The sequence below is a fragment of the Octopus bimaculoides genome, chromosome 28 (assembly GCF_046866305.1).
Source record: "Octopus bimaculoides isolate indiv1 chromosome 28, ASM4686630v1, whole genome shotgun sequence".
In the NCBI taxonomy this organism is placed as follows: domain Eukaryota; kingdom Metazoa; phylum Mollusca; class Cephalopoda; order Octopoda; family Octopodidae; genus Octopus; species Octopus bimaculoides.
Genome location: NC_142955.1, coordinates 10,388,366 through 10,412,820, shown reverse-complemented (window position 1 = coordinate 10,412,820; position 24,455 = coordinate 10,388,366). Strand labels below are relative to the sequence as shown.

Here is a 24,455-nt window from a genome sequence, read left to right as displayed (position 1 = left end):
CTTGATTATTCTCAAAATTTCGATCTATGACCTTTGAAATCTAATGTAAAGTTACTGTTTCTTTTCATGTACATGTAATAACAGATTAGTAAACACCTCTAAGTCTTTCACCTTCAAAAGTTATTAAATATTTATCTCCTTGGATATTTCTTATACAGACAAGGTGTCACCGAAACCCTAGTTCTCTCATCGCATATGACACATTGACATTCCATATGCCGACCATGATTGAAACATTATTACAAAAGGTACGCACAAAAAATATTAAAAAGAACTAAATAAGACATACATGAATAAATACTACTTCGATCGTTAAAATAAGCTCATCGATATTTAATCACTGATTTCAGACATTGTGGGGGAGAACAGAACATTGGTTAGCATCAGATTTCGAATTGTTGAAGTTCCACAAAAACCACAGGAGTCGTTTTGATTTGAATTAATATTCGCAAAATCTGTTGTTTTCTCTATATCTCATGTAGCAAGCCAACCCTGGTTTTCAAAAAAATCAGATCAACATTTCAGTTTGTAGGTAAATGTCAGGAAGAGGAAGAAATATCTTTTTTTCTAAAAGTTATTTGATTTTCATTTCTGTAATAATTATTGATTTCTCGAAGAGTAAACATATTGCCTTAAAGTAAATCGCTTACCGTTTTTCAAAAATAATTGTAGTCGTTTATATCCTTTTAACAAACTCCCTGAAAAATTACCCCGTTATTAAATTGGGTTCCCCGACATCGATTTTAATGTGGGAGGTGTGAACATGTCTGTGGAAGAAGAGTTGATTAAATGAAAATGTAAATAACAAAATTCTTCCCCGCCATACATACACACACAATAATAATGATAATACCTCGAATATATAGACGTTGGTCAGTGGACAAAGATGATGTATGACAGTCGCTTGATTTCTGATGTTATTTCCGGAAGAACAACAAGACGGAAGTTGAATTATAACATTTTCATTCGACAGTTTTGGTCAGATGATAAAACATAAAGCGAAGTTGTGGGTAGCGAACCGGCAGACATATGTGTAACGTTCTACAGAAAGTAATTCCACTACTACCGCCTTCCCCGCTACACACACATGCATTTTATATAAAGATGATCAAAACTTCTAAATTTAGTTAGGAATACGAATAGGTCATCATTAATCTTTTACTTGTTTCAGTCATTAGATTGCTGCCATCAAGTCTTTTTAGTCGAAGGAATCGACCGCAGTATTTATTATCTTTTTTAAGCCTGTGCCTATTCTATCGATTTATTTTGCCAAACCACTAAGTTATGGGGACAGCAACAACACTAGATAATTTCATCGAACCCTTTGTAACAGCATTTGAATTTCCATTTGCAACCAACTTTAGAATACAATTATTTACATTTTACATTTAATCCACATCTTTTTTACAAAATGTTTCTATTATATTTCTTTAAAATGTCCACGTACCTTATACTTTCCAGCGTTGTGCTGGCGTCTATTTTTTTGTACCACCACTCGCAGTCATAGTTTTCCATATACTCATGCACCCTCCATCTAGGTCCGTCAGCACACAATAATCGTCCTCGGGCAGACCCCTTACACCTGCTCTATCCACTTTGACTATTCTGCCCCACGAATTTACCTCGATATCCAGTTCCTTATTCTGTCCATTGTACATCAAAACATATTTTCCTTACAGGGCGGGGTGGGTAACTTTGACACTCCTGTGTGTTTCTAATTGTGTTTTTGTCAGACTGGGCATGGGGAGGGTTGGTGTCTGTAGGGAGTGGTTGGGGTAGAGTGGGTGTGGATGGAGGCCAGGTGGGTGCAGTTTGGGGTCATTCTTTACCACATGTGTTCTCTTCTTTTTCTTTTCTTCTCTGCTATCTTCCAGCTGTCATTTCTCTTTTCTTCGTTGATGGTCATATCCTTTTCCTCCACGGGTTGTAAAGTACTTACCATTCTTTCACTCTCCTCAGCCTTTCCCAGTGGTGGAGGGCATTCTGCTTTAATGTGGCCCTTCAGGCCACATTTATAACGCTGTGGAATTCTTCCCTTCACTCTAACTTTCAAAGTAGTTTCACCCACTAAGGTATTTTCTACCATCTTTTCCAGGTCCTCCTCCGCGACCTGTACCATCATTTCAAGGGTTTGTCCTCTCCAATTCCCTTGGGGTGCTCTGGTGGCCCACAGGACTACCAACCTCTTCTCCATACCCGGTAGCATGGCAGCCACCATCCAGGCCATATTCACCTCTGGTAGCATGTCTTCCACCCGAACCCCAGAGGCATGCTTCCCAAGGTACACGGGTAGATGCACTACCTTGTCCGTCCTCAGCAGCATGGCTGAACACAGTCTGGTAGCTGCCATCTCCCCAAACTGCACCTCCACCGTTCCATATTTTCATCCCCAGGCAAGGTATGATATCTCCCGTCAGACTGACCTCAGTGCCTTCTCCACCTGTGCCTCTGACACCGCTTCAACTTTCCTTGTTGCTGTAGCGCAGGTTCTATAGACAATCGTCTCTACCTTCCTATCCCTTAACACTTTTTTTTGAGGGGGGTGAGGAACACCCTCACATTGCTCCCCTCCTTTTCAAGCATTTCCCTGCATTCACTCAACTCCTCCAGACTGACTTCCTCACTTCTAACTCCAGCCTCACTTCTTCTCCATTTCCCCATCCACCCCCTTTAAGTATTCAACCAACTCCTCCTCAAATTTTCAACCAACTCATCCTAAAATTTTCCTTGTCTCTTGCAACCTTTTCAATAGTTTTGACTCTTGAGAAAAATAAAAAAGAAATAAGTGGAGATTTTACTGGTGAATGTGTTAAATTATAAGGCACCAAAAGAGAATGACTCTCCCCAGACACAACAGTATATACATGTGTGTGTGTATATATATATATGTGTGTGTGTGTGTGTATATATATATATATATATATATTGTTTGTTTTTTTCCATCCTTGGTTTTGTATACATTCGCTGCTTTCTTCCAAGGAATCTAATGCTCTTAGCTTAGTTTTTCCTTGGGGCTGGCCAGATTGGAGCAATATAGAGTATAACTAGCCAAAATTGCAAAGATAATCTGGATCTCGACTGAGGAAAGAAAACTCCAAATGACCTGTCCTTGTTTTCTTTGTATCATCTATCTGGATGTTTTGTTGTCTCTTTCTTGTATCACCTAATTGTCTGGATGTTTTGCGTTCTTGTCCCATTTTGTATTATTTATATATATATATAGCGGTGTACGTACACTTTGTCTCTTATATATATATATATATATATATATATATATATATACACATGTATATACATTTATATATTTGTCAAAAGTTTGGATTGTTTCCAAAGGAATTTTTGTCCATTCTTCAGCTAAAACAGTCTCCGGTTCTTGTAGTGATGATGGTGGAGGATATTGACTCCTTACTTGTTTTTCTAAAATGCACCATAAATGTTCAATAATATTGAGATTTGGGGACTGTGGTGGCCAGATAAGATGTTCCTTGAGGCATTCAGTAACAACTTTCGCTGTGTGAATTAGTGCATTATCATCCTGAAAGATTGTGTTTCCCTCTGGAAACAGTTCCGCAACCATAGGATGAATTTAATCAGATAAAATGCTTAAATAGTCTTGACTATTAATTCTGCCATGAAGGGAAACCAATTGGCCAGCTGGTTTCCAAGATATAGCCCCCCAGATCATCACAAATCCTCCTCCATGTTTAACTTATGATGCTAGGTGTTTCCATTATTATTATTATATATATATATATATATATATATATATATATATATATAACATAATAGGGTAAAAAATTTGATATTAATTAATATCAATTTAATACCAGGAAAGAGCACAGTAAAAGAATCAGAAGATTCAGAAAAAATTTTCTGAGATCTCAAAAGGATTATAGTACATGCGTATATAAGAGACCACTTTGCAGTCCACTTAGTGGTCTCTTTTATATGTATATATATAAAGCATAGAAATACTGAGTTTAAAAAAACCCTTGGATGAAAGACATTATATATATATATATATCTTTTAAATTTGTTTATGGGTAACATTCTGAATATTGAATAAAACTCCTTCCATTATGCTGGTCACAGTCTAATGATATCGACTGATGAAACATGTGTAGTGATGCATTAAATGTTTATGAATTCCATCCAAGTATTATTGTTATTATTACTATACATATGGTTCACAGATAAGATCCAAAGATCTTCCTTTCCTCTCAACCTGCAACTACAGTAAAAACTAGAGCCAACTGTCTTAGCAATAAACATACCTCTGTAGTCATGAGCAAATCAACCAAGAGTTTGTGCTATTCTTGCTCCAACCCCTACTATGACTGTTGTTTGTCTAGCAAAGAATAGAATTTATCACAACAACAACAACAACAAAAACGGACTCAATAGAATTTGTAATCTTCACTGCAACAAAGGAACATCGAGGAAACACACCTGAAGAAAGCTTCTATTAGTGTTCCCATGGTTGAAATATTGATGTTTTACTTGATTCAGTCAACCGTTTCATATATGCGGGTCGTTCCCCAAACCCTGACAATGCCTTTAAATTGGACTGTCAACTTAATCTAAACAGAGAACTTCTTCGTCTTTCTGTATTTCAAACAATCCTCTTTTACTTGTTTCAGTCATTTGACTGTGGCCATGCTGGAGCACCACCTTTTAGTCGAGTAAATCGACCCCAGGACTTATTCTTTGGAAGCCTAGTACTTATTCTATCGGTCTCTTTTGCCGAACTGCTCAGTAAACACACCAGCATCGGTTGTCAAGCATTGTTGGGGGGACAAACAGACACACATACATGTATATATACATATATACGATGGGCTTCTTTCAGTTTTCCGTCTACCAAATCCACTCACAAGGCACTTACCCAAGGTGCTACGCAGTGGGAATGAACCCAGAACCATGTGGTTGGTAAGCAAGCTACTTACCACACAGCCACTCCTGTGCCTACAATCCCTTGATTTTTTTTTTGTTTGTTTTGTATGGAAAGGTGCATTTAAATGTCTTGCCTATCACATTTCCTTCTATAATTCTGGAACATAATTTCCTTAAACATGCCTCTGTTACATTTGAACTTAGTGGTACATTAACGAATTTAAACATTGCTTGACTTCTAACCATGTTGGTGATACTTCCTTGATTTTTTTCCACATCTGTACAATAATTTAAAACCAATTGCTACTGGTTCTTAAAGCATTTCTCTATTTATTGAATGTTTGTTAACCCTTTAGTGTTTAAACCATCTATATCCAGCTAAAATATTCTACCTGCTTTATGTTCAAACTGTCCCAATCTGGCCCCTCCCACCTATCCTACAAATTCAGTCTAAAAATAAATTACTCCCTCATCAAAATCTTGAAGCTATGGGATAATGCATGATTAATTCAAAATAATGTGAATAAATAAGCATTACATCTAACACAATAATCTGAATGCTAAATGGCTAAAGAAGAGACTCAACAACTTCTTGATAATATTATTATTAGGGCCTCAGTCTCCCCATAGCAAGCACAAGTGATAGTAACAAGAAACAGGAGCAGATAACACCATATCATTAACTATTCACAAACAATAAATCACTATTATTATCCAGGTGCCATCCATATTGAGAATCTTGTACATTTTATTTTCCTCAACAAATTCAACCATAAACTGAACCTGAAAGCAGCTCACCAACATTCTCTATTCCACAATGATAAGAGGGACACTGAATTATCCCAGTTAATAAAATTATTCTTTGGTATGTAATTAATGCCATAAGCTCTTTTCAAAGAGCTCATGGCATTTCTAACAACTATTTCAATACCTACAAAGTCCTACTTCTCATTTTCAAAATGTTATTCATATAATTAAAACTTGAGTAGTTTATTTCTCTCTCTCTCACCTATCATACCTAAAGTTCTGCTATATGTTGAACCTGATACCTCTTAAACTTCAACCTTGGGTATACTTTCACTTTTAACTCCAAAACTCTTTCCCAGCTCAGAACTTACTCTGTCAGCTGAAAAGATGCCTGGTTGGACTCCAGTAGTTAAGAGGTGGTTCCACACCCAACAATATCCTGGGACTCTCAAACAAATGCATACAGTTACAAGCTGAGGTGTGCGTATGATGGTTGCTCCAACTGGTTTCAACATATGAGTATTTGTAGGAGGGATTTAAAGAAAGGTAAATAAAAGAAAAAGAAAACACTAAGAAGCTGCATCTATTTGTGATGGATACATGAATGGGATTGAGCAAGGGTGTCTGTTGGTTGCAGGATATAGTTCTTCTATTGTCCTTTTTCTTCAACTCAAATTGTTTGGATGCATCGTGACATGCAGATTGATCTAGGAATGACTTTCCCAAAATTACATATAACCTGTGTATGTATATATATATATATATGTTACAAGCTGATGTATCTACTTATATGTGTGCATATGTTCTGGTGTCTTGACATCATGTGATGGCTGTAAATGAGCATCACTGTCATACAAGCGATATTGTCATCTGGTTGTAGAAAATCTGCCTCAACAAATGCTATCTGATCCATGCAAACATGGAAAAGTGGATGTTAAATGGTGAGGAGCTACCATTCTCTTCATGCAAAACTTATCAATTCCACACAACCATTTGAGCATCTTAGTATGAAAACTTAAGGTTTCCCTTGGGGTAGCAGGTTTATATATGATAGTTCATACAATAATTCACTACCATCAAAATACAGTTTCCATGCACAGGGCTCTGGTTTCAATCCACCACCAGCCGCCAAAATTTCTCATTTGAAAAGCAAAAAAGAACAAAATCCTAAAAATTATTTTAAAGACATCGGCACTTTTACAAAAAAAGCAACTGTATTATCAAACTCTTGAAATTATGAGATAATGCATAATTAATTTAAAACAATTGAGAGAGTAATCTGAATGCTAAAGAGTTAATAAGATGAGATAGTCATGGTTGGAATCCTTTTGTCTTAACAATGGTCACAGGTGGGATATTTCAAAACAAGATAACCTCTCATTTCATAAAAGAAAATCCCAGAGATGGTCACACTTAATGCTTTCGGTTTAGAATGCTTAATGAATTAATGAATGAATACTAATTTCTTGCTGACTTCATCACTGATATCTGCAGTTTGTCAGTGAATGCACATAGAGTAGGCTTTCTAATGATTAGTTTTTGATAACCTCATTCTAGCAAATTGGCCTGTTATGGTCAAATGGTTAACAGAACCGTTAAATGCTTATCTAATCACAAAGAGAAATAGTGATTATCTTCACATCCATTGCTGTCTTATCATTGCAATGATTTCTATATCCTGTCAGTTTTGTTAAAACAAGAATTTCAGATTTATTCATAAAATCATTAGTTAAGTCAAAGAGAAGGAGGAAAAGATTTATTTGTATAATAAATGAATTTCAATACTGACATAGTTACTTTCTTACATGACTTTTCTGGTGATTTATTTACTTATTTTTTGAGATATGTTGTAAAATAGCATTTCAATATATCATTCTCTGAAACTGCTCACGTAATTATACATAAACAGTTATACAGGACAGAAACTACATCTCTGTGGCAGATTATAATAGTGGTTGTCTTTCTCCCTCTCCTATACATAAATACATTTATGTATAGTTAAATCAAAACTTTGAGAGTGGGCTGCCACAGATATCACAGAGATATAGTTTCTGTCCTGTATAACTGTTTATGTATAATTACGTGAGCAGTTTCAGAGAATGATATAACTTCTTTCTGATATATTGAAATGCTATTTTACAACATATCTCAATGATATGACTTTGGTCTTGTATGAATACGTTTATGTTTAATTAAATGATCATTTTGAGAGAATGATTTATTGCAGATATCACAGTGATATGGTTTCTCTCCTGTGTGAATACGTTTGTGAGAATTCAAGTTACAATTTAAAGTGAATGACGTACCACAGATTTCACAGCAGTATGGTTTCTCTCCTGTATGAATACGTCTATGATTACTCAAGTTCCTATTTAGAGAGAATGATTTACCACAGACATCACACTCATAGGGTTTTTCTCCTGTATGAACACGTTTGTGCACTGTTAAGTGACCATTTTGAGAGAATGATTTACCACAGATATCACAGTGATATGGCTTCTCTCCGGTGTGAATATGTTTGTGATTAGTCAAGTTCCAATTCAGAGAGAATGATTTACCACAAATATCACAACGATAAGGTTCCTCTCCTGTATGAATACGTTTGTGTAGAGTTAGTTCACCATTTCGAGAGAATGATTTACCACAGATATCACAGTGATATGGCTTCTCTCCTGTGTGAATACGTCTGTGTACAGTTAAGATGCTATTCTGAGAGAATGATTTCCCACAGATATCACAGTGATATGGTTTTTCGCCTGTATGAATACGCTTGTGTGTAGTTAAGCTCCTATTGAGAGAGAATGATTTATGGCATATATCACAGCAATATGGTTTCTCTCCTGTGTGAATACGTTTGTGATAATTCAAGTTAGAATTCAAAGAGAATGATTCACCACAGATATCACAGTAATATGGTTTCTCTCCTGTATGAATACGTTTGTGATTACTCAAGTTCCTATTTATTGAGAATGATTTGCCGCAGATATCACAATGATATGGTTTTTCTCCTGTATGAATACGTTTATGGGTAGTTAGTATACAATTTTGAGAGAATGATTTACCACAGATGTCACAATGAAAAGGTTTCTTTCCTGTGTGACTATGTTTGTGTTTATTTAAGTCACTACTTTGAGTGAACGATTTGTTACAAACATCACAGTGATATGGCCTCTCTCCTGTGTGGATACGTTTATGTTTAGTCAAATGTTCATTTCGAGAGAATGATTTACCACAGATATCACAGTGATATGGTTTTTCTCCTGTATGAATACGTTTGTGTATAGTTAAGATACCATTCTGAGAGAATGATTTACCACAGATATCACAGTAATATGGTTTCTCTCCTGTGTGACTATGTTTGTGTCTAGTTAAGGAGCCTTTTACAGAGAATGATTTATCACAGATGTCACAATGAAATTGTTTCTCTCCAGTATGAATACGTTTGTGTACAGTTACTTCACAATTTTCAGAAAATGACTCACCACAGATATCACAATGATATGTTTTTCCTTTCTGTTTCAGTTTTACATTATGAAAGTCAATTACTTGAGACTCTGTTTTACATATAACCTTGTTATCGCATAATTCATTTTCCATAATTTTCCTTCTCTCACCACGATATACGGATGTTTTACTTAAGTTTTTATTTATAATTTTTCAATATGTCTATCACATGAGATCTTTTTCAGTTTCTGAAAACACTGTAAAATCATATTCTAAATATTTCAGGTAGTGAAGTACAGAAATGGTGCTGTTAATCTCACTTCAGCAAAAAAACAATTTCAATATAGTTCAACATAGATTCATATAAACAAGCATATACTTGTTATGTATGATATCTTGCTTTATCCTTTAAAGCACAATATCATATTGATGATATACTTGATGTTAGCTCTTCCTTTATGCCAAAGTCACCTCATCTCTGAAATGATAAAGAAACAAGTGTGAGACGTATTGAGGATACTTAAAAAGTAGAGAGAGAAAGCAATAGAAAATTTACCGTTTAATCAAATTAAACACTCACCTAAACCAGGGCTTCTCAACCTTTTTTTATTTGTGGACCCCTTTGGTTACTATTTTACTCTGGTGGATCCCCATAGCCATTCAATGTTTAAAAACTAATTTTATAGAAATGTCTTTCAAAATTCCTATTTTGCATTTCACACGTTAACTTGTGTAGGTCAGACTATGTAAAATGTTTGAGAAAAAACTTAACTTTCTTGCAATACATACATCTAAAGCAAAATGCTGTTCAGGGGCCCTTAAAATACTATTATGGATCCCCCAGTTTACTATTTTGTTGCATGGACTACCTGCATCAATTGTCAACTGTTGAGATATGACATGCTTCAAAACTTCTATGCTTCCTCAAATTTGCCAACAGCACACCTGATGTCCCACCAGCCCTATTTTTATTTGTTTTTTTTTTAGTTCATTATATATAAATGATAAAATGAACTTACGTTTTACTTTGACAAAATAAGAATTTAGAGAAGCTAAAGCTAAAATGAACTACATTAACACCTAAATCATAAAATAAAGTTGATAAAACCTTTAAAAACCCCAATCTAACAATACTATTTATTTTGTAGACTGGTAACACGCACAATATGCCAATTCACTGTTTATATCTGCAAACGTTGACAAAGATTTGTAGTAATATTATTTGTTTTTGCCTATTTCAGCCAAATGCTGTAGCCATGTTGGGACACCGCCTTTAAAAACTGTTCCTATACCGCGAATCATCCACAGAACTCCTCAAATATACAATGATTATATGCAGAATGTCAAAGGAAGATTTATTCATTGATGTTTCTTAACTATTCAAAATAAACATAAGGTAGGACAATGAAATTTGGCACACGCGTTCTTATGTAAAGTGTCAATCCATTGCAGTAATTACATTTCAAAATGATCACCTTTTTTCTCGGAAGCTGCTGAAATTAATAGCCAGGATTGTTTCTTGTATGCAGATAGTTTTAAATCCTCTTTTAAAATCCTGTGCATTGACGATTTGGAAATATCAAAAGCTTTTGCGGCTTTTCTTGCACTCCCGCGGGGATTTCGGTTCACTCGCCTTTTTTACAGCTTCAACAGTTTGTTTGGTACGAATTGATCGTTTCCTACCAGGAATTGGTTTGCTAGAGGTAGTAGCGGACTCCATATATCATTTCCAGGTATGAACACTGTTTTACGGCACACATTCAACTGTTTCGTTATGTTCTTGTTGCTCACTCCAGATGTTTTCAAAGCGACAATCTGGTCACGTTTTGCTTTGGACGCCATGTTTGTTTACAAACCTCTTATAGACGAACGGGACAACAGACACATGAACAAAAGACATAAGCAAATCTCTAAGTAAAATGTAGATAATATTACATGAACCGATATTCTTTAGGAAGAGTTTTAAACATGGGATACCCTGTAGTAGTGGAAACATAACAACAATAGGAAAGGATATTTCCCTCTTCTTCACTTTTTCGTACAGACTTTCAAACTAAAATGTTGATGTGTTATTTAAAAACAAAAACCCTGAAGTTGACTGTTACGAGTGATATAGAGTAAAAACCAGATTTGGTGAACATTAGTCATTTGAAACCGTTGCTGTTGTTAGTCAGACATCGATATTAATTCTACTCTTCACCGTTTCGTCTGTAGTCGGTGATTAAACAAGGCAAACAACATGCTTATTCTAACGATTGTAATATGTGTACGTATTTTCCCCACCTCGAAACAAAAGATATTCTTATGTATACATACCTTTAGTATAAAAGGCATCAAGAAGTTAAATTTTTGTGGTGAAGGTCGATGAAATACATATGTTCACTATAACATTTGTCTCAAAAGCAAAAGAAAAAAGGGAGGGACAGAAAAAAAGTCAGCTGAGGCAACGAAGTTTTATAGTTTCATTGATTGAATATATTAAAACATAATAATGTACGGAATTGTTTTATAGAGGATATTGTTATACCAGTGTGTTGTAGTTGAGAAATGTTTTATGAAGGACGTTATCATAATATCTGCTGCGTTGCAACCGAGAAACGTAAATCGCGCACTGTAGCATACAATTTAACGTGAAAATGAAATATAAAAACAAAATCTATCTAGTGCGCATGCGTATCTATTAAACATCATTAGTATCGGGGAGTTCACTCTCATGATGTCCCCTTTTCCATTAATATGTTTAACTACAGTTAATTCTTTTTACAACCGAAGGTCAAGGCTTAGCAACTCTACCTCCGCCCCACATTTCACATTTTTTTTTCTTTTTCTTTACTAAAAATGTTCGATATCGGAGATTACGAACCGGGGGGGGGGTTCAATCGGGGTGGAGAGGGGGAAATAAATATTTTGAAAACGTTTTTTCAAAATTTTTTTTAAGCAAAGAAATTTCTTTTTTGAATGGGGGTGGGTGGATAAGGGTACTAACACCCGACGTCCGCCTCTTTACATTTTATATATAACGTAATGTGAACAATACTGCAATTTCTTCACATCAACTACTACTCCACACATACACACATATATATAGTGTTTGAAGTGGTATAGATACATTTCTTTTATTAGCCACACAGGGCTCAACAAAGATGGGACAAATACAATGTAGAGCTTTTCTTTTTGGGAGGGGAGGAAATTAAAAAAGGGGGGTGTCGATCAAAAGGGATCGTAGGAAGGGAAAAAGGGAGGAGTTCGATCAAAAGGGATCGAGGAAAAAAAAAAGCGATCAATAGGGATCGTGTATCACACAGTAATGTTCTCGTGTAAAAAGAGGGGAGGACAGTTTAGGTTTAGCCGTGGAAAGAAAAGCCTACGGAAAAGACCACGGTAACCTTGGTCAATATTGTCATTGAAGAAACTATAACAGTAAGTGACTCTCTTTTGCCTTTTTGTTTTGTTTTTTTTTTTCTAGATTTTTCTAGTTCATGCTCATGATGGCTCCGTCGTTCACACGTGCCATCCTTGCTACATTCACCCATCTTTTTTTGAAGCATTCACTAGACAAGACTTCCCTTTCTACTCTCACCTTCCTCTTCAGGTGATACTTGAAGAAGTTGATGAGAGATTGCCCAGAGAGGAAAGTCTTTGTCTCTAGACCTTTCAGACGCGTCCACCATACACATTCTTTCGCCATAGCCACAAGTACGATGAAAATAGCTCTTCCTTCCCAAGACAAGTTAATGTTTACAATATTACCCGGAAACGAAATAAAAAAAATAGTGCAACGGGTGTAAAAAAAAAAATGTGTAGGAAACGGTTATGAAAGCAAAAATACGCTGATCGCAATGGGGGTGATGCTAAAAATAACGGCACTATCATGCTGTTAGCTGTCAGAAGTGAAAGTGCTCACTGCTAGTGAAGTATCTGTCTGTCTGCCTGCATGCCTGTTGCTGGCCTGTCGATTCTTTGGCTACTGACAGCTAATACCATGACTGGCCGGAGCGAGCTATATGTCTGTCTGTCTGTCTCTCTCTATCTATCTATCTATTACTCGAAAGTTCGCGCTAGCTAGTCGTGAGTGGTCGATCCTATTATTTTTAAAATTCAAACTTCATTTGTTTTCTATTTTGATAAATTCTCTCTGTTGAAAATTATATTTTTATATTTTAAATAATTTGCAATTTCAGGAAATATGTTTTTATATTAAATTTGTGTTTTCTACTCACGACTAGCTAGCGCGGACGCGCGAACTTTCGAGTAATAGATAGATAGAGAGAGAGAGAGACAGACATATAGCTCGCTCCGGCCAGTCATGGTATTAGCTGCCAGTAGCCAAAGAATCGACAGGCCCAGCAACAGGCATGCAGGCAGACAGACAGATACTTCACTAGCAGGCAGTGAGCACTTTCACTTCTGACAGCTAATAGCATGATAGTGCCAAAATAACGGCTATATAAACCTTAAATCACGTACCCCTAATTTTTTTTTCTTTTGGTTTTTGCATAATTGTGAACATTTGGGATAAAAAATTTTTTTTAAAAACAATGATAATAATAACGGGAAAACAATTTCTGCATGGAATTAGAAAGAATTTAGTTGGTAAGTAGAGGTATTTATCGGATGTCAGCTGATGTATATCATATAAAGGGAAACGACTTGAAATTAGTATTGATCGATGCTGTGATGACATCGGGTACTCTCATTCATTTGCTCCCCTCCGAAACCAGTAAGTTGAATATTCGCTTTTATGTTGAAATTATGTTTGTTAGTTAATAATAATATAATTATGTGAACTATTCGAGGATACTGATATTATATAGAAGTGAAAATAGATGATAAAACCTTCTGAGAATGTACTTCTTCGTCAGGATTTTTATGTATTCAATTATTTTTAAACTGAAATATTTTGAAAACCAAGGTTGAACGTTAGATGTAAAGTAAATTCTATGGTTTATTATTATTTTCTTTTTTACCATAAGCCAACGGTGTTCACTATTACTTGAGTATTTACAGTAATTGGGGCTAATGCAGTTTCTCACCTCTCCTCTCAAATTTCAGCCCCTACCCCAATTTTAAATTTTGAACTTTTCCATCTTTTTATTTATTTTTCTGTTTATCTATTTATCCCTGTCCGTTTATTTATAAATATATTTTATAAAATATATTTTCCCCACAAATTTCTTTATAATCGTAATCTATACCGTTTGAAAGGTATTTATTTAAAATTCCATTAAAAAAAACCCATTTTCCTAAAAGTTGAGGGAAAAACATCGGACCTTGTGAATTTTCCGAAGGCCTCTCCTCACCTCCCGTTGCTTTCCATGCATTTTTGTTTCCATATTCGTTTTCTATACCTTTTTTTTTTTTTTACACCTGCTGCACTATTTTTTTTTTTTCGATTTCATTTCCAGGTAATAATGTGAACGTTAACCGCGTGCTTAAACCAGCACTCTGCCAACAGAATATTAATTCAACTATCAATTACATTTCATGAATAAATATAAACATATTCACTCACTCATGTACGATTTAGAGGAATTTTTGACTATTGTCGCTTCTCTGATATGCTAATTTCGTTCTGTTCACTAAATACACTAGTAATACTTTGCAGATGTTCGATACATAGTTTATGGGAAGCCTGAATTTTTCATTGTGTAGAAATGTTTGTGATTAGATCATTGCAAGTCTGGTTCACTCCCATCCCCCGAAACCGTAGTAATCTATACTATAAAAGGCAGATTTTCTGTGTGTGTGTGTATGTTTAAAATTCATACGTTTACATAATTCCAAATTTCTTCGATTAAACAATCGCAATTAATATTCTAAATACAATAAGTTAGGTCACTGCGTCATTTTTTCACTCCAAAAAATTCCTAATAGCGAATAAAATCCTTAAAACTACACAAGTAAACATTTTCTCCCTAATAAAATCTAATTTCCTCTTTCTAATACAAATCCTTTCAACTCCTTTCTCTTATGAGCCTTTAAGGAAAATCCAACAACAAATACAAAAATAAAGGAAGGAGAAAAAGAAAACTATTTCAGTATCAAATCACATTTCGATACTGTAATGACAGATACTAAAAGTACATACAAAATTACTTTGCTCCTCTAAAATTAACTATTTCTATTCTTCTTACACATCGTTTCAATTGCTACTTTCTCTTATCAACGTTTACGAATGATCCAAGAAAAAAGACAAAGAAATGAAGGAGAGTGAGAGTCAAATAAACAGACACACTGCCAATCATACGTAAATACACACATATATATGTACCTATGGTTACCAATGACCTCATTCTAATTGGCGGGAATTATAAGTTTACTTTCCATTTCTAACACCGTCATTTACCAGCGAGACATCTTTCTCGAATACGATCAACAAACTTTTATTCCCTACAAACTGTGAGTTTTTTTTTGAAAATCTTTTCGTAAATCTTGAGATTAACACCTGCATCATTACCTACCTAACCCTAACACTGTAGTGAAAATCGTACGGGTGTTAATCTGAAAATTTAACAATCTTTTTTAAAACACTTTTACTTACTAACATCTTTTTTTATTTAGTGTGTGTGTTGCCCATATATATACACACTTAAGACTTAGTTGTGGGTTGGGAGTTTGATCTGCAGAGGTCATTATTATTATTATTCAAAATTTTTCCCACAACGGCGGCTTCGGGCAGGTGGAGAATAGTCGATTATATTGACCCCTGTGTTCAACTGGTACTTATTTTTTAGACCCCGAAAGGATGAAAGGCAAAGTCAACTTCGGCGGAATTTGAACTCACACACTCATACATACAAATATCTGTCATTCTCTTCCAAATACGATCGACACTCAAACATTTATTCCTTACAAACTGAATTTTTTTAATATCTTTCTTGAAACGCATTTACTTACTATCATATATAGACACAGAATACACATTAATACACACATACATACAAATACCTGTCATTTTTTTTTTAGTGTGTGTGTGTGTGTGTGTTGCCCATCTTAATATATAATGCTGAAGTTCTGTACTTACTAACATGTTGTTATTTAGTGTGTATGTGTGTGTGTGTTGCCCATATATATATACACTTAAGACTTAGTTGTGGGTTGGGAGTTTGATCTGCAGAGGTCATTATTATATTATTCAGATTAACACCCGCATGATTTTCACTAGGGTGTTAGGGTTACAGTTTTGGGTCAGGGTTACGATGAGGGTTAGGGTGAGGGCTACGTAATTGTGCGGGTGTTAATCTGAAAAATCACCGAAATGTGAAAACTACCGACCCTCCCATCTGTTATAACTCTTGTTGTTCTGTTTAATATGTACATAGATTATGTCTTCAAACAAGAGAGCTTGCTGGGGAAAGAAAGCAACCGGTTTAAAAAGACAGCAACAGATTGCAGCAATTCACCACATTCCAGAAGTTACTTTGAACATAATGCAAAACGGTGTATCATCATCTACTGCCCAATCTGATAGAATTCTGGCAGAACTGTGTAGCAACAGATCGCCAGCAATTGCTTCATCAGAAATTGCCGTCCTACCTCCTGCGAAAAGGAATTACCCTGCTATGTGTAATCAAGGCAGCGCAAAAAGTTGTTTTGCACAAGCATTTGTATAGTCAATTAGACGGATGAAATTTACGTACACTTAGTAATGTTACACAAAACAGCCTTCAGACTTTCCCCATTAATTTCGTCTTTTGAATTATGAACATATTTACATCATAAGGGTTTTTTCATTGTAAGGCTTTCTTTTTTAGTTGATTTTCACCTAGCAAGACTTATCGTAGATGGCGTAATAAGTCACACCCGGACAACGTCGGGTTATACTGCTAGTATTTGATAAAATTCATTAGAGTTTATGATTGGCACTCTTTGTTCTGAAGTTGTGTGTAGGATTAGGGTTTCTGAAAGGGGATTATCACTGTTGAAAAGCTCTAGTTATGTTGAAATTTCTTAGCTCCTTTCACAAAAATTATGTAACCACCCCAAAAATTGTTCCGGTAAATGTTTACATCTACATTTTTTTAAAAATAGAAACGTAAAATTTTTACTGTTGTATCTCTACTTTCTATTTTTCTATCATACATTGTTGTTTCTCTAATTTCAGATTGTCAGACGGCACTGGTCAAGTACATCATCAGTATGCATTTTATATTAAAAAATAATGAGAAATATTACACAGAACTGAACTGAACTTTTTTATGTAAAATCTATGATGAACTATTATAGTGAAATGGTCGTTTTGAACTAGGATCAACATTTATATCTTTCTTATTCATTATATGGACTATCCCCATAAGTTTGCATTTTAATTAAAACTGGACATATTTACAAAGAGATCACTGTTCCTAAAGATCACTATAAATGAAAATATAGTATTAAAACTGCAAAGAAGAAAAATATCCGTATATTGTGGTAAGAGTGGAAAAACGAATTGTGTAAGAAACTTCAAGGACGTTTATCGGATAAGATATCAGAAATAATGAGGAAATAATGTGTGATATTTGTAAAGTGTCATTCTCTGTAGAATGTAACCACATTCAGCTTGATGAGAAGCCATGTTGTAATGATATGTGGCTATTCATTCTTTCAGAATAAAAAGTTAACTATGCATAAATGTAGTAATACAGAAGAGATACCATTTCACTGTGATATCTGTAGTAAATCATTCTGTCGAAGTAATGACTTAACAAGACTCAGATGTATACATGCAGGAGAGAAGCCATATCACTGTGATAAAAGTTTTACTCATGAACATGAAGTAACTAAATGCATACATATTCGAACAGGAGAAAAACCATATCACTGTGATATCTGTGGTAAACCATTCTCCTGAAATGGAGTTTTAACTAAACACAAAAGTATCCATGCAGAAGAAAAACCATATCACTGTGATATCTAGTAAGTCATTCTCTGCAAATGATAAGTTAACTACACACAAACACGTTCATACTGGTGAGAAAGTATATTGCTGTGATGTTTGTGGTAAATCATTCTCTAACAAGTACAACTCAGCTACACATACAAGAGAGTAGCCATATTGCTGTAATATATGTGGTAAAGTTGTGAAGCCATACTCTTGTGATTTGTGTGGTAAATCATTTTCTCAAAATAGTAACTTACCTACACACAAATGTGTTCGTACCAGGGTGAAACCATATCACTGTGATATCCATGGTAAATCATTCTCTCAAAATGGAAACTTAACTATGCACAAGCATGTTCATACAGGAAAGAAACTATATCATTGTGATGTTTGTGGTAAATAATTCTCTGGAAGTATTGTGTTAACTGGACACCAGTGTATTCATACAAGAGAAAAGCCATATCATTTAACACGGTAAGAGAGCTTAGGTCCGTGGGAGGAGCTATGCTAGCAGGTTCTACTTTACCAGATTGGTTCTCTCACTATGTACAAACTAAATGTGTTCCATTCTCCCAAAGTGGTTCCAGTTGATGGTGGGAGACCAATTTGTGCATGGGTGATCTGATTGGGCGGTGTGGGGTTCTTTGTTATCAGGGTGGGATGTTCTGGTCGTGGGGCCTGTGACCATGAGTTCTTTACCGACTGGGTTTCATAGGTTGGCCCAGTATCTCTTGGTACATTGTCCACGGTTGTTCCCTTCTGACCCATAGCTGGCTCTGGCTTTTCATATGACATTAGGGTAGGTCTCTGTGCTTGTATGGTGGTTATGAGCTTGATGTTCACACGTTGGAGAATTAGGGGGTGGGTCTTGTGGCTGTATGGGAGGTTCCTGTTAGGTGTCAGAAGATGCAATCAGGCCCGGTTGGCGTATTGACCAGCTGTGGCTTGCATAGGGGGTGGTGTTGTTGTTTATGATCTGGGTGAGACTCTGGTTGCTGGTCTGGTTGCTGGCCATCTTGTGCCATTGATGTGATTCCTTGCTCCTTTATTGGTTACCTTAATCGATCAGCCATTTACACCTGGAAAATGCCACAAATCAGTATGATGAAAAACGATAAGACTAAAAACATACGGCAGCCAGGTGCTGATAAACTGGTGGCCTGTAGGTCAGTGATGGGACCCACAGGTCAGGCTCGACATGGAGCAATTACATGTTGAGCCGAAGAGAGACTTTCTCTTGGGGTAGATAAAGAGTCACATCCGCCCCATGGTATGAATAATGACTCCATACAAGACTTAGACATATATCCAGATTTAGACAATAGTAGTTATGGAAGTTTGATACGCTCGACACTGGTATATTACAGAAATTGACCTGGCGGGTTTGAGTTGTGATACCTGATGCACTCTGGTGTTGGATGGAAGTTAGCTTCCACCTGGTTTTGGCAAGGATGCCCTAGAGGATGACTTATCTTATTCTGGGAAGTTCCCAGAAGAAGTGTTGAACAGGGTGAATCCTAATATGGTCAGGGATGGCTTTTGTCTTGCTGTCCCTTATGCTTCAGTTGCTCTAACTTGTTCTTTATGTCCACAATTTTTCTCCTCCCTGTGACAGTGGGGAGAACATCTGGAATGTAGACATGGTGTGAGGCCTGTCTACAAATGCAAGAAAAGCTGTTAAATGTGAAGTAACTACACAAATGTACTCATACAGGCGAAAAGCCATATCAGTGTGATGTGCATGGTAAATCATTCTCTGAAAAGGGAGTCTTAACTCAAAATACGCTTAGCTACACATAAGTGTATTCATACAGGAGAGAAGCCATATCACTGTGATATTTGTGATAAATATTTTGCTGTTAAATGTGCAGTGACTGTACACAAACATACTCATACAGGAGAGAAGCCATATCAGTGTGATGTTTGTGGTTCTCTGAAAAGGGAGTCTTAACTAAACACATACGTATCCATACAGGAGAAAAGCCATATCACTGTGACATCTGTGGTAAATCATTCTCTGGAAGTAGTGACTTAACTAGGCACAAACATATTCATACTGGAGAGAAACCATATCACTGTGAATTCTGTGGTAAGTCATTCTCCACAAGTAGCGTCTTAACGATTCACAAACGCATTCATACAGGAGAGAAGCCATATCACTGTGATATCTGTGGCAAATCATTCTCTGCAAATGATAAGTTAACTTCTCACAAATGTGTTCATGCAAGAGAGAAGTCATATCACTGCGATATGTGGTAAATCATTCTCTCTAAATGGTGAATTAACTAAGCACAAAAATGTTTATACAGAAGAGCAGCCGTATGACTGTAAGATCTGTTATAATTCATTCTCTTAGAAATGTCACTTGGTTAAACATATAGCGATTTATATAGATGTGTAACTATATTACTATTAAAATTCATTTTACCTGTTTAGTTAGGGATTAATCTTGTTGGCAGCAGTTGTATTCATGGTTAACTTTATAAGTGTTTTATAGCCAGTTAGCATTTTCCAATGCTAACTATTTAAAAAGGTAAAGAACCCTTTGTTCATGAATGACCATGGGATTGCATCTAAAAATTTCCCCTCCAAGGTACAAATCCATGTAAAGTTGTTTATGGAATACCAACCAGCCTCTCCTCTCTATACCACCAGTGTTATCCAAGAGAAAGACAAAGGCCGATACGGCTTGGCACCAGTGATGTTGCAACTCATCCTCACAGCTGAGTGAATTGGAGCAATGCAAAATATAGTGTCTTGCTCAAGAACACAGCACACTGCCTGATCTGGGAATTGAACTCACTACCTCATGATTGTGAACCTGACACTCTAACCACTGAGCCATGTGCCTTAACCATTTAATCACCTTTTATTATATACTTGGATATGACTTACACAATCTAAACGCAGGATATGTGCATTTTCTCAACCTTCATTTTATAAATAGTTATCTAATGTAACCATAAATGTATTGAATGATGCAGCACAAAGATATAACACAGTGGAAACAACCCGGCAACACAATATAATATATAAAAGCACAACTAAATCTACAAGTGTGAGATGACTGAACTCTGTGTTATTGTTAATAAAAGCATTTATATATATACTCAATTTAACATCTCTCCAGAAGATATTATGTTACTCTGAAAACCTTTTACATCAACTACAGATAACAGCCAAAACAGGATCACAGTGAATAAGTTTCTTCTTCAGGACTGATCAATTAATCATTTACAAGACACGTGTATTCTCATGTGAGAATAATTGCTCACATATCGAGTACAGAATAGCTGCTTCATGCTTGTACTTTAGATTTCATGTTAACAAACAATCTGGTATGGTAGAACAAACCTTCACTTACCAACAAGCTACAACCATTTATTACAATCGTTCCTCTTCCTCTCACTCAGTAAGCTGTGTACAGTCCCTGCCTGAAACACCTCTTATCTTTTCAGTCTAACTGAGAACCTATCAGTCTCTCAACCTGCTAGAAACAGTACCACATCTCGAATAAAAACTATTCATTAGAAGAGGGAAAATTTATTCCTGTCCTATCTGTGCTCACATAAACTGACAACAAATGTTTCCAAACGTATATTTTATGGATATGAACGTATGTAAATTGTGTAATTAAAAAAATAACATTCAATCAGTTTGTAAGATAAAAATAAATATGTGGAACATGCATCAATGAATAATGACATGCCAGACACAAAACTGGATGTTTTTACTGTACAAGGCAATGAAAAGGCTCATTTGCTTAAAGTTAAATCAAATGACATCATATGAAAATGTGGATACAAATAGTTGTTACCTTTATTCCAAGATACATTTAGATATTCATTGGTCAGTTAAAATTTCTCAAGAGCAACCTTCAACTTCATCAGTTAGATTGATTAATTATTAAAATATTGCTTATTTTAGAAATAAGCCCACATTTGGAAGTCATACTCATGGTTTTAGCAGATTGTAATAAACTCTGTTCTCTCTGATGTAATAATAGAAATATTCTTATACAACTAGAATTTTATTTAATGTAGCCATGAAAGGTTACATTATAATATACAATCCACTATCATCAGGTAAGGTTTGAAACATTGACATGATGGTGGTGGATTGTATATGATGATGTAATCTTTTGTGATTACATTAAATAAAATTCTACTGAAGCAGTATTGAATGAACTTTGAAATGCCATTTGTGTTTACATTTTTTATACACTTAGTATTGAATAAAAAAAATTGTAATACTAACTTGCTTTGAAACTCTTATGGTTCATATTTATCATTAGTAGTTGTTAAGTTACAGGAAATGATTGTCTAGGTCATATAAAATATTTGATGTTAGCAAGTGGGTCTTCACCTACTAATGTATGTAAATTAGATGAAGCTTTATGCATATGATATGATTATAATTAGATATTAAAATCATATTATTTGATCATATTAATATTTCTTTCCAAATATTAAACCTGCTCTACATTCATCAGAGACAAGGTATGAATATTTTAGACAGGGAAAATATATATATAGTAATGACCATTTCCTATGAAAGTTGAAGTGTAGCTGAAACAAATATTGATACTAATAGCAATACCACAAATACTAATATTAATAACTCTAATACGACCACCACTACTACTACTACTACTAATAATAATAATAATACCATTACTACTAATAACTACAGTAATAATGATGATAATAATAATACAATCCACTCCCCTAATAACACCCTTAATTTTATTTTCTCCCTAAATAGTACTACATCTTCCCTTTCCACTAATAACGCTTGTATGACAGATAGCTGCAACTACCAATCTGTGACTGAATGCCGGTTGCAAGCCCACTACAGAAGGATTAACTTAGTATACAAATGCACAGTCCACAACATATTGCATAATTCTAACAACTATATCGAATCTACTATTATTTTAAACAGAGATATTTTGCACATTTAAACTCATTTAAGTATGAGGAGCATAGCAAATCTACCTCCTTAGCCAACCATATACACCATTTAATAAATAGAAAGGTACTATATGGGATATCATGAGCCATAAATTGATTCCGGGGTCCCATACCAAGGCCAGCAATCCACTTGTGGACTAAGTCTAAAAGAAGCCTTCCAAATATTAATGCATAATTCACTGCAATTAATAAACAACACAAAGCTTTTTCTATATGTTGTTATAGGTTCTATCACACCTTTAAATTCTTCCATAGGTCCAAATACAAACAAAATAAACACACATAACACATCCATCCACAGTCATTACAATATATATATGGCAGTGAGTTGGCAGAAACACTAGCATGCTGGGTGAAATCCTTAACGGTATTTCGTCTGTTTTTACATGCTGAGTTCAAATTCCACTAAGGTTGACTTTGCCTTTCATCCTTTCGAGGGTTGATAAATTAAGTACCAGTTGCATACTGGAGTCGATCTAATTGACTGGCCCCCTCCCCAAAATTTCAGGCCTTGTGCTAGAGTAGAAAAGAATATATATGTATGTGTGTGTGTGTGTATGTATGTATGTATGTATCATCGTCATTTAACGTCTGTTTTCCATGCTGGCATGGGTTGGGTGATTTGACTGAGGATTGGCAAGCCAGGAGGCTGCACCAGGCTCCAATCTAATTTGGCAGGGTTTCTACTGATGGATGCCCTCCCTAATGCCAACCACTCCGAGAGTCTAGCAGGTGACAGTGGCGTCAGCCATGCTTGAATGGTGCTTTTTATGTGTCACTGGCACAGGAGTCAGTCAGACGGCACTGGTGGTTCAACAGGTCTTCACAAGCACAGCATACTGCCCGACAATTGAAGGGTACTTTTAAATGGGCCAGTTATGCGACACTGGCATTGGCCACGGCCACGATCTCACTTGGCTTGCTGGGTCTTCTCAAGCACAGCATATCTCCAAAGGTCTTGGTCACTTGTCATTGCCTTTGAGGCCCAACGTTTGAAGGTTGTGTTTCACCATCTTACCTCATGTCTTCCCGGATCTACCTCTTCCACAGATTACCTCGACTCTTAGGATGTGACACTTCTTTACACAGCTGTCCTCATCCATATGCAACACATGACCATACCAGCACAGTCGTCTTTCTTGCACACCATGTCTGCTGCTTCTGATGACCAACTTTTCTCTCAGAATGCTTACACTGTTGTGTATGCACACTGACATTATACACCCTTTGGAGCATACTAGCTTCATTTCTTTCAAGCCTACGCATGTCCTCAGTAGTCACGGCCTATGCTTCACTGCCATATCTGTATAGCATGGCTGTTCACACACATGCATCATACAGTCTACCTTTCACTCTGAGCAAGAAACTCTTTGTTACCAGCAGAGGTAGGAGCTCTCTGAACTTTGCCCAGGCTATTCTTATTCCAGCAGCTATGCTCTCAGAGCATCCACCCCCACTACTAACTTGGTCACTTAGGTAATGAAAGCTATCAGCTACTTTTAGTTTTTCCCCCCTGGAATGTGATGGAATCTGTT

At 35.8% G+C, this 24,455-nt stretch overlaps 1 protein-coding gene and 1 long non-coding RNA gene across 10 annotated transcripts in view; one reads left to right on the top strand and one right to left on the bottom strand.

Moving 5' to 3' along the window:
* LOC106882945 (uncharacterized) overlaps window positions 1–11,540 on the bottom strand; it is a 28,765-nt gene extending 17,225 nt beyond the window's left edge. Inside the window, exons 1-3 of one of the 4 annotated variants that reach the window (XM_089343905.1) lie at window positions 11,401–11,540; window positions 7,802–9,562; window positions 2,065–2,079 (exon numbers count right to left, since the gene is read on the bottom strand). In XM_089343905.1, coding sequence (XP_089200031.1) covers window positions 2,065–2,079; window positions 7,802–9,237 — 1,451 coding nt within the window. In that variant the 5' untranslated portion in view covers window positions 9,238–9,562; window positions 11,401–11,540. Of the gene's footprint in view, window positions 1–289; window positions 493–650; window positions 1,090–2,064; window positions 2,080–7,801; window positions 9,563–11,400 lie in introns of those variants that run through there. The other 3 variants (XM_089343903.1, XM_089343902.1, XM_089343904.1) reach the window with 3 other exon arrangements.
* LOC106882949 (uncharacterized) lies at window positions 10,513–22,203 on the top strand. 6 transcript variants are annotated; one of them, XR_016238738.1, is made up of 3 exons: window positions 13,560–13,804; window positions 14,490–15,483; window positions 17,189–22,203. It is a non-coding gene; the product is annotated as an uncharacterized LOC106882949 (long non-coding RNA). The 6 variants fall into 6 exon arrangements; XR_016238735.1 differs by lacking the exons at window positions 13,560–13,804; window positions 14,490–15,483 and adding an exon at window positions 10,513–10,817; XR_001411053.3 differs by lacking the exons at window positions 13,560–13,804; window positions 14,490–15,483 and adding an exon at window positions 11,720–12,504.
* The last annotated feature ends 2,252 nt before the right edge of the window (window positions 22,204–24,455 follow it).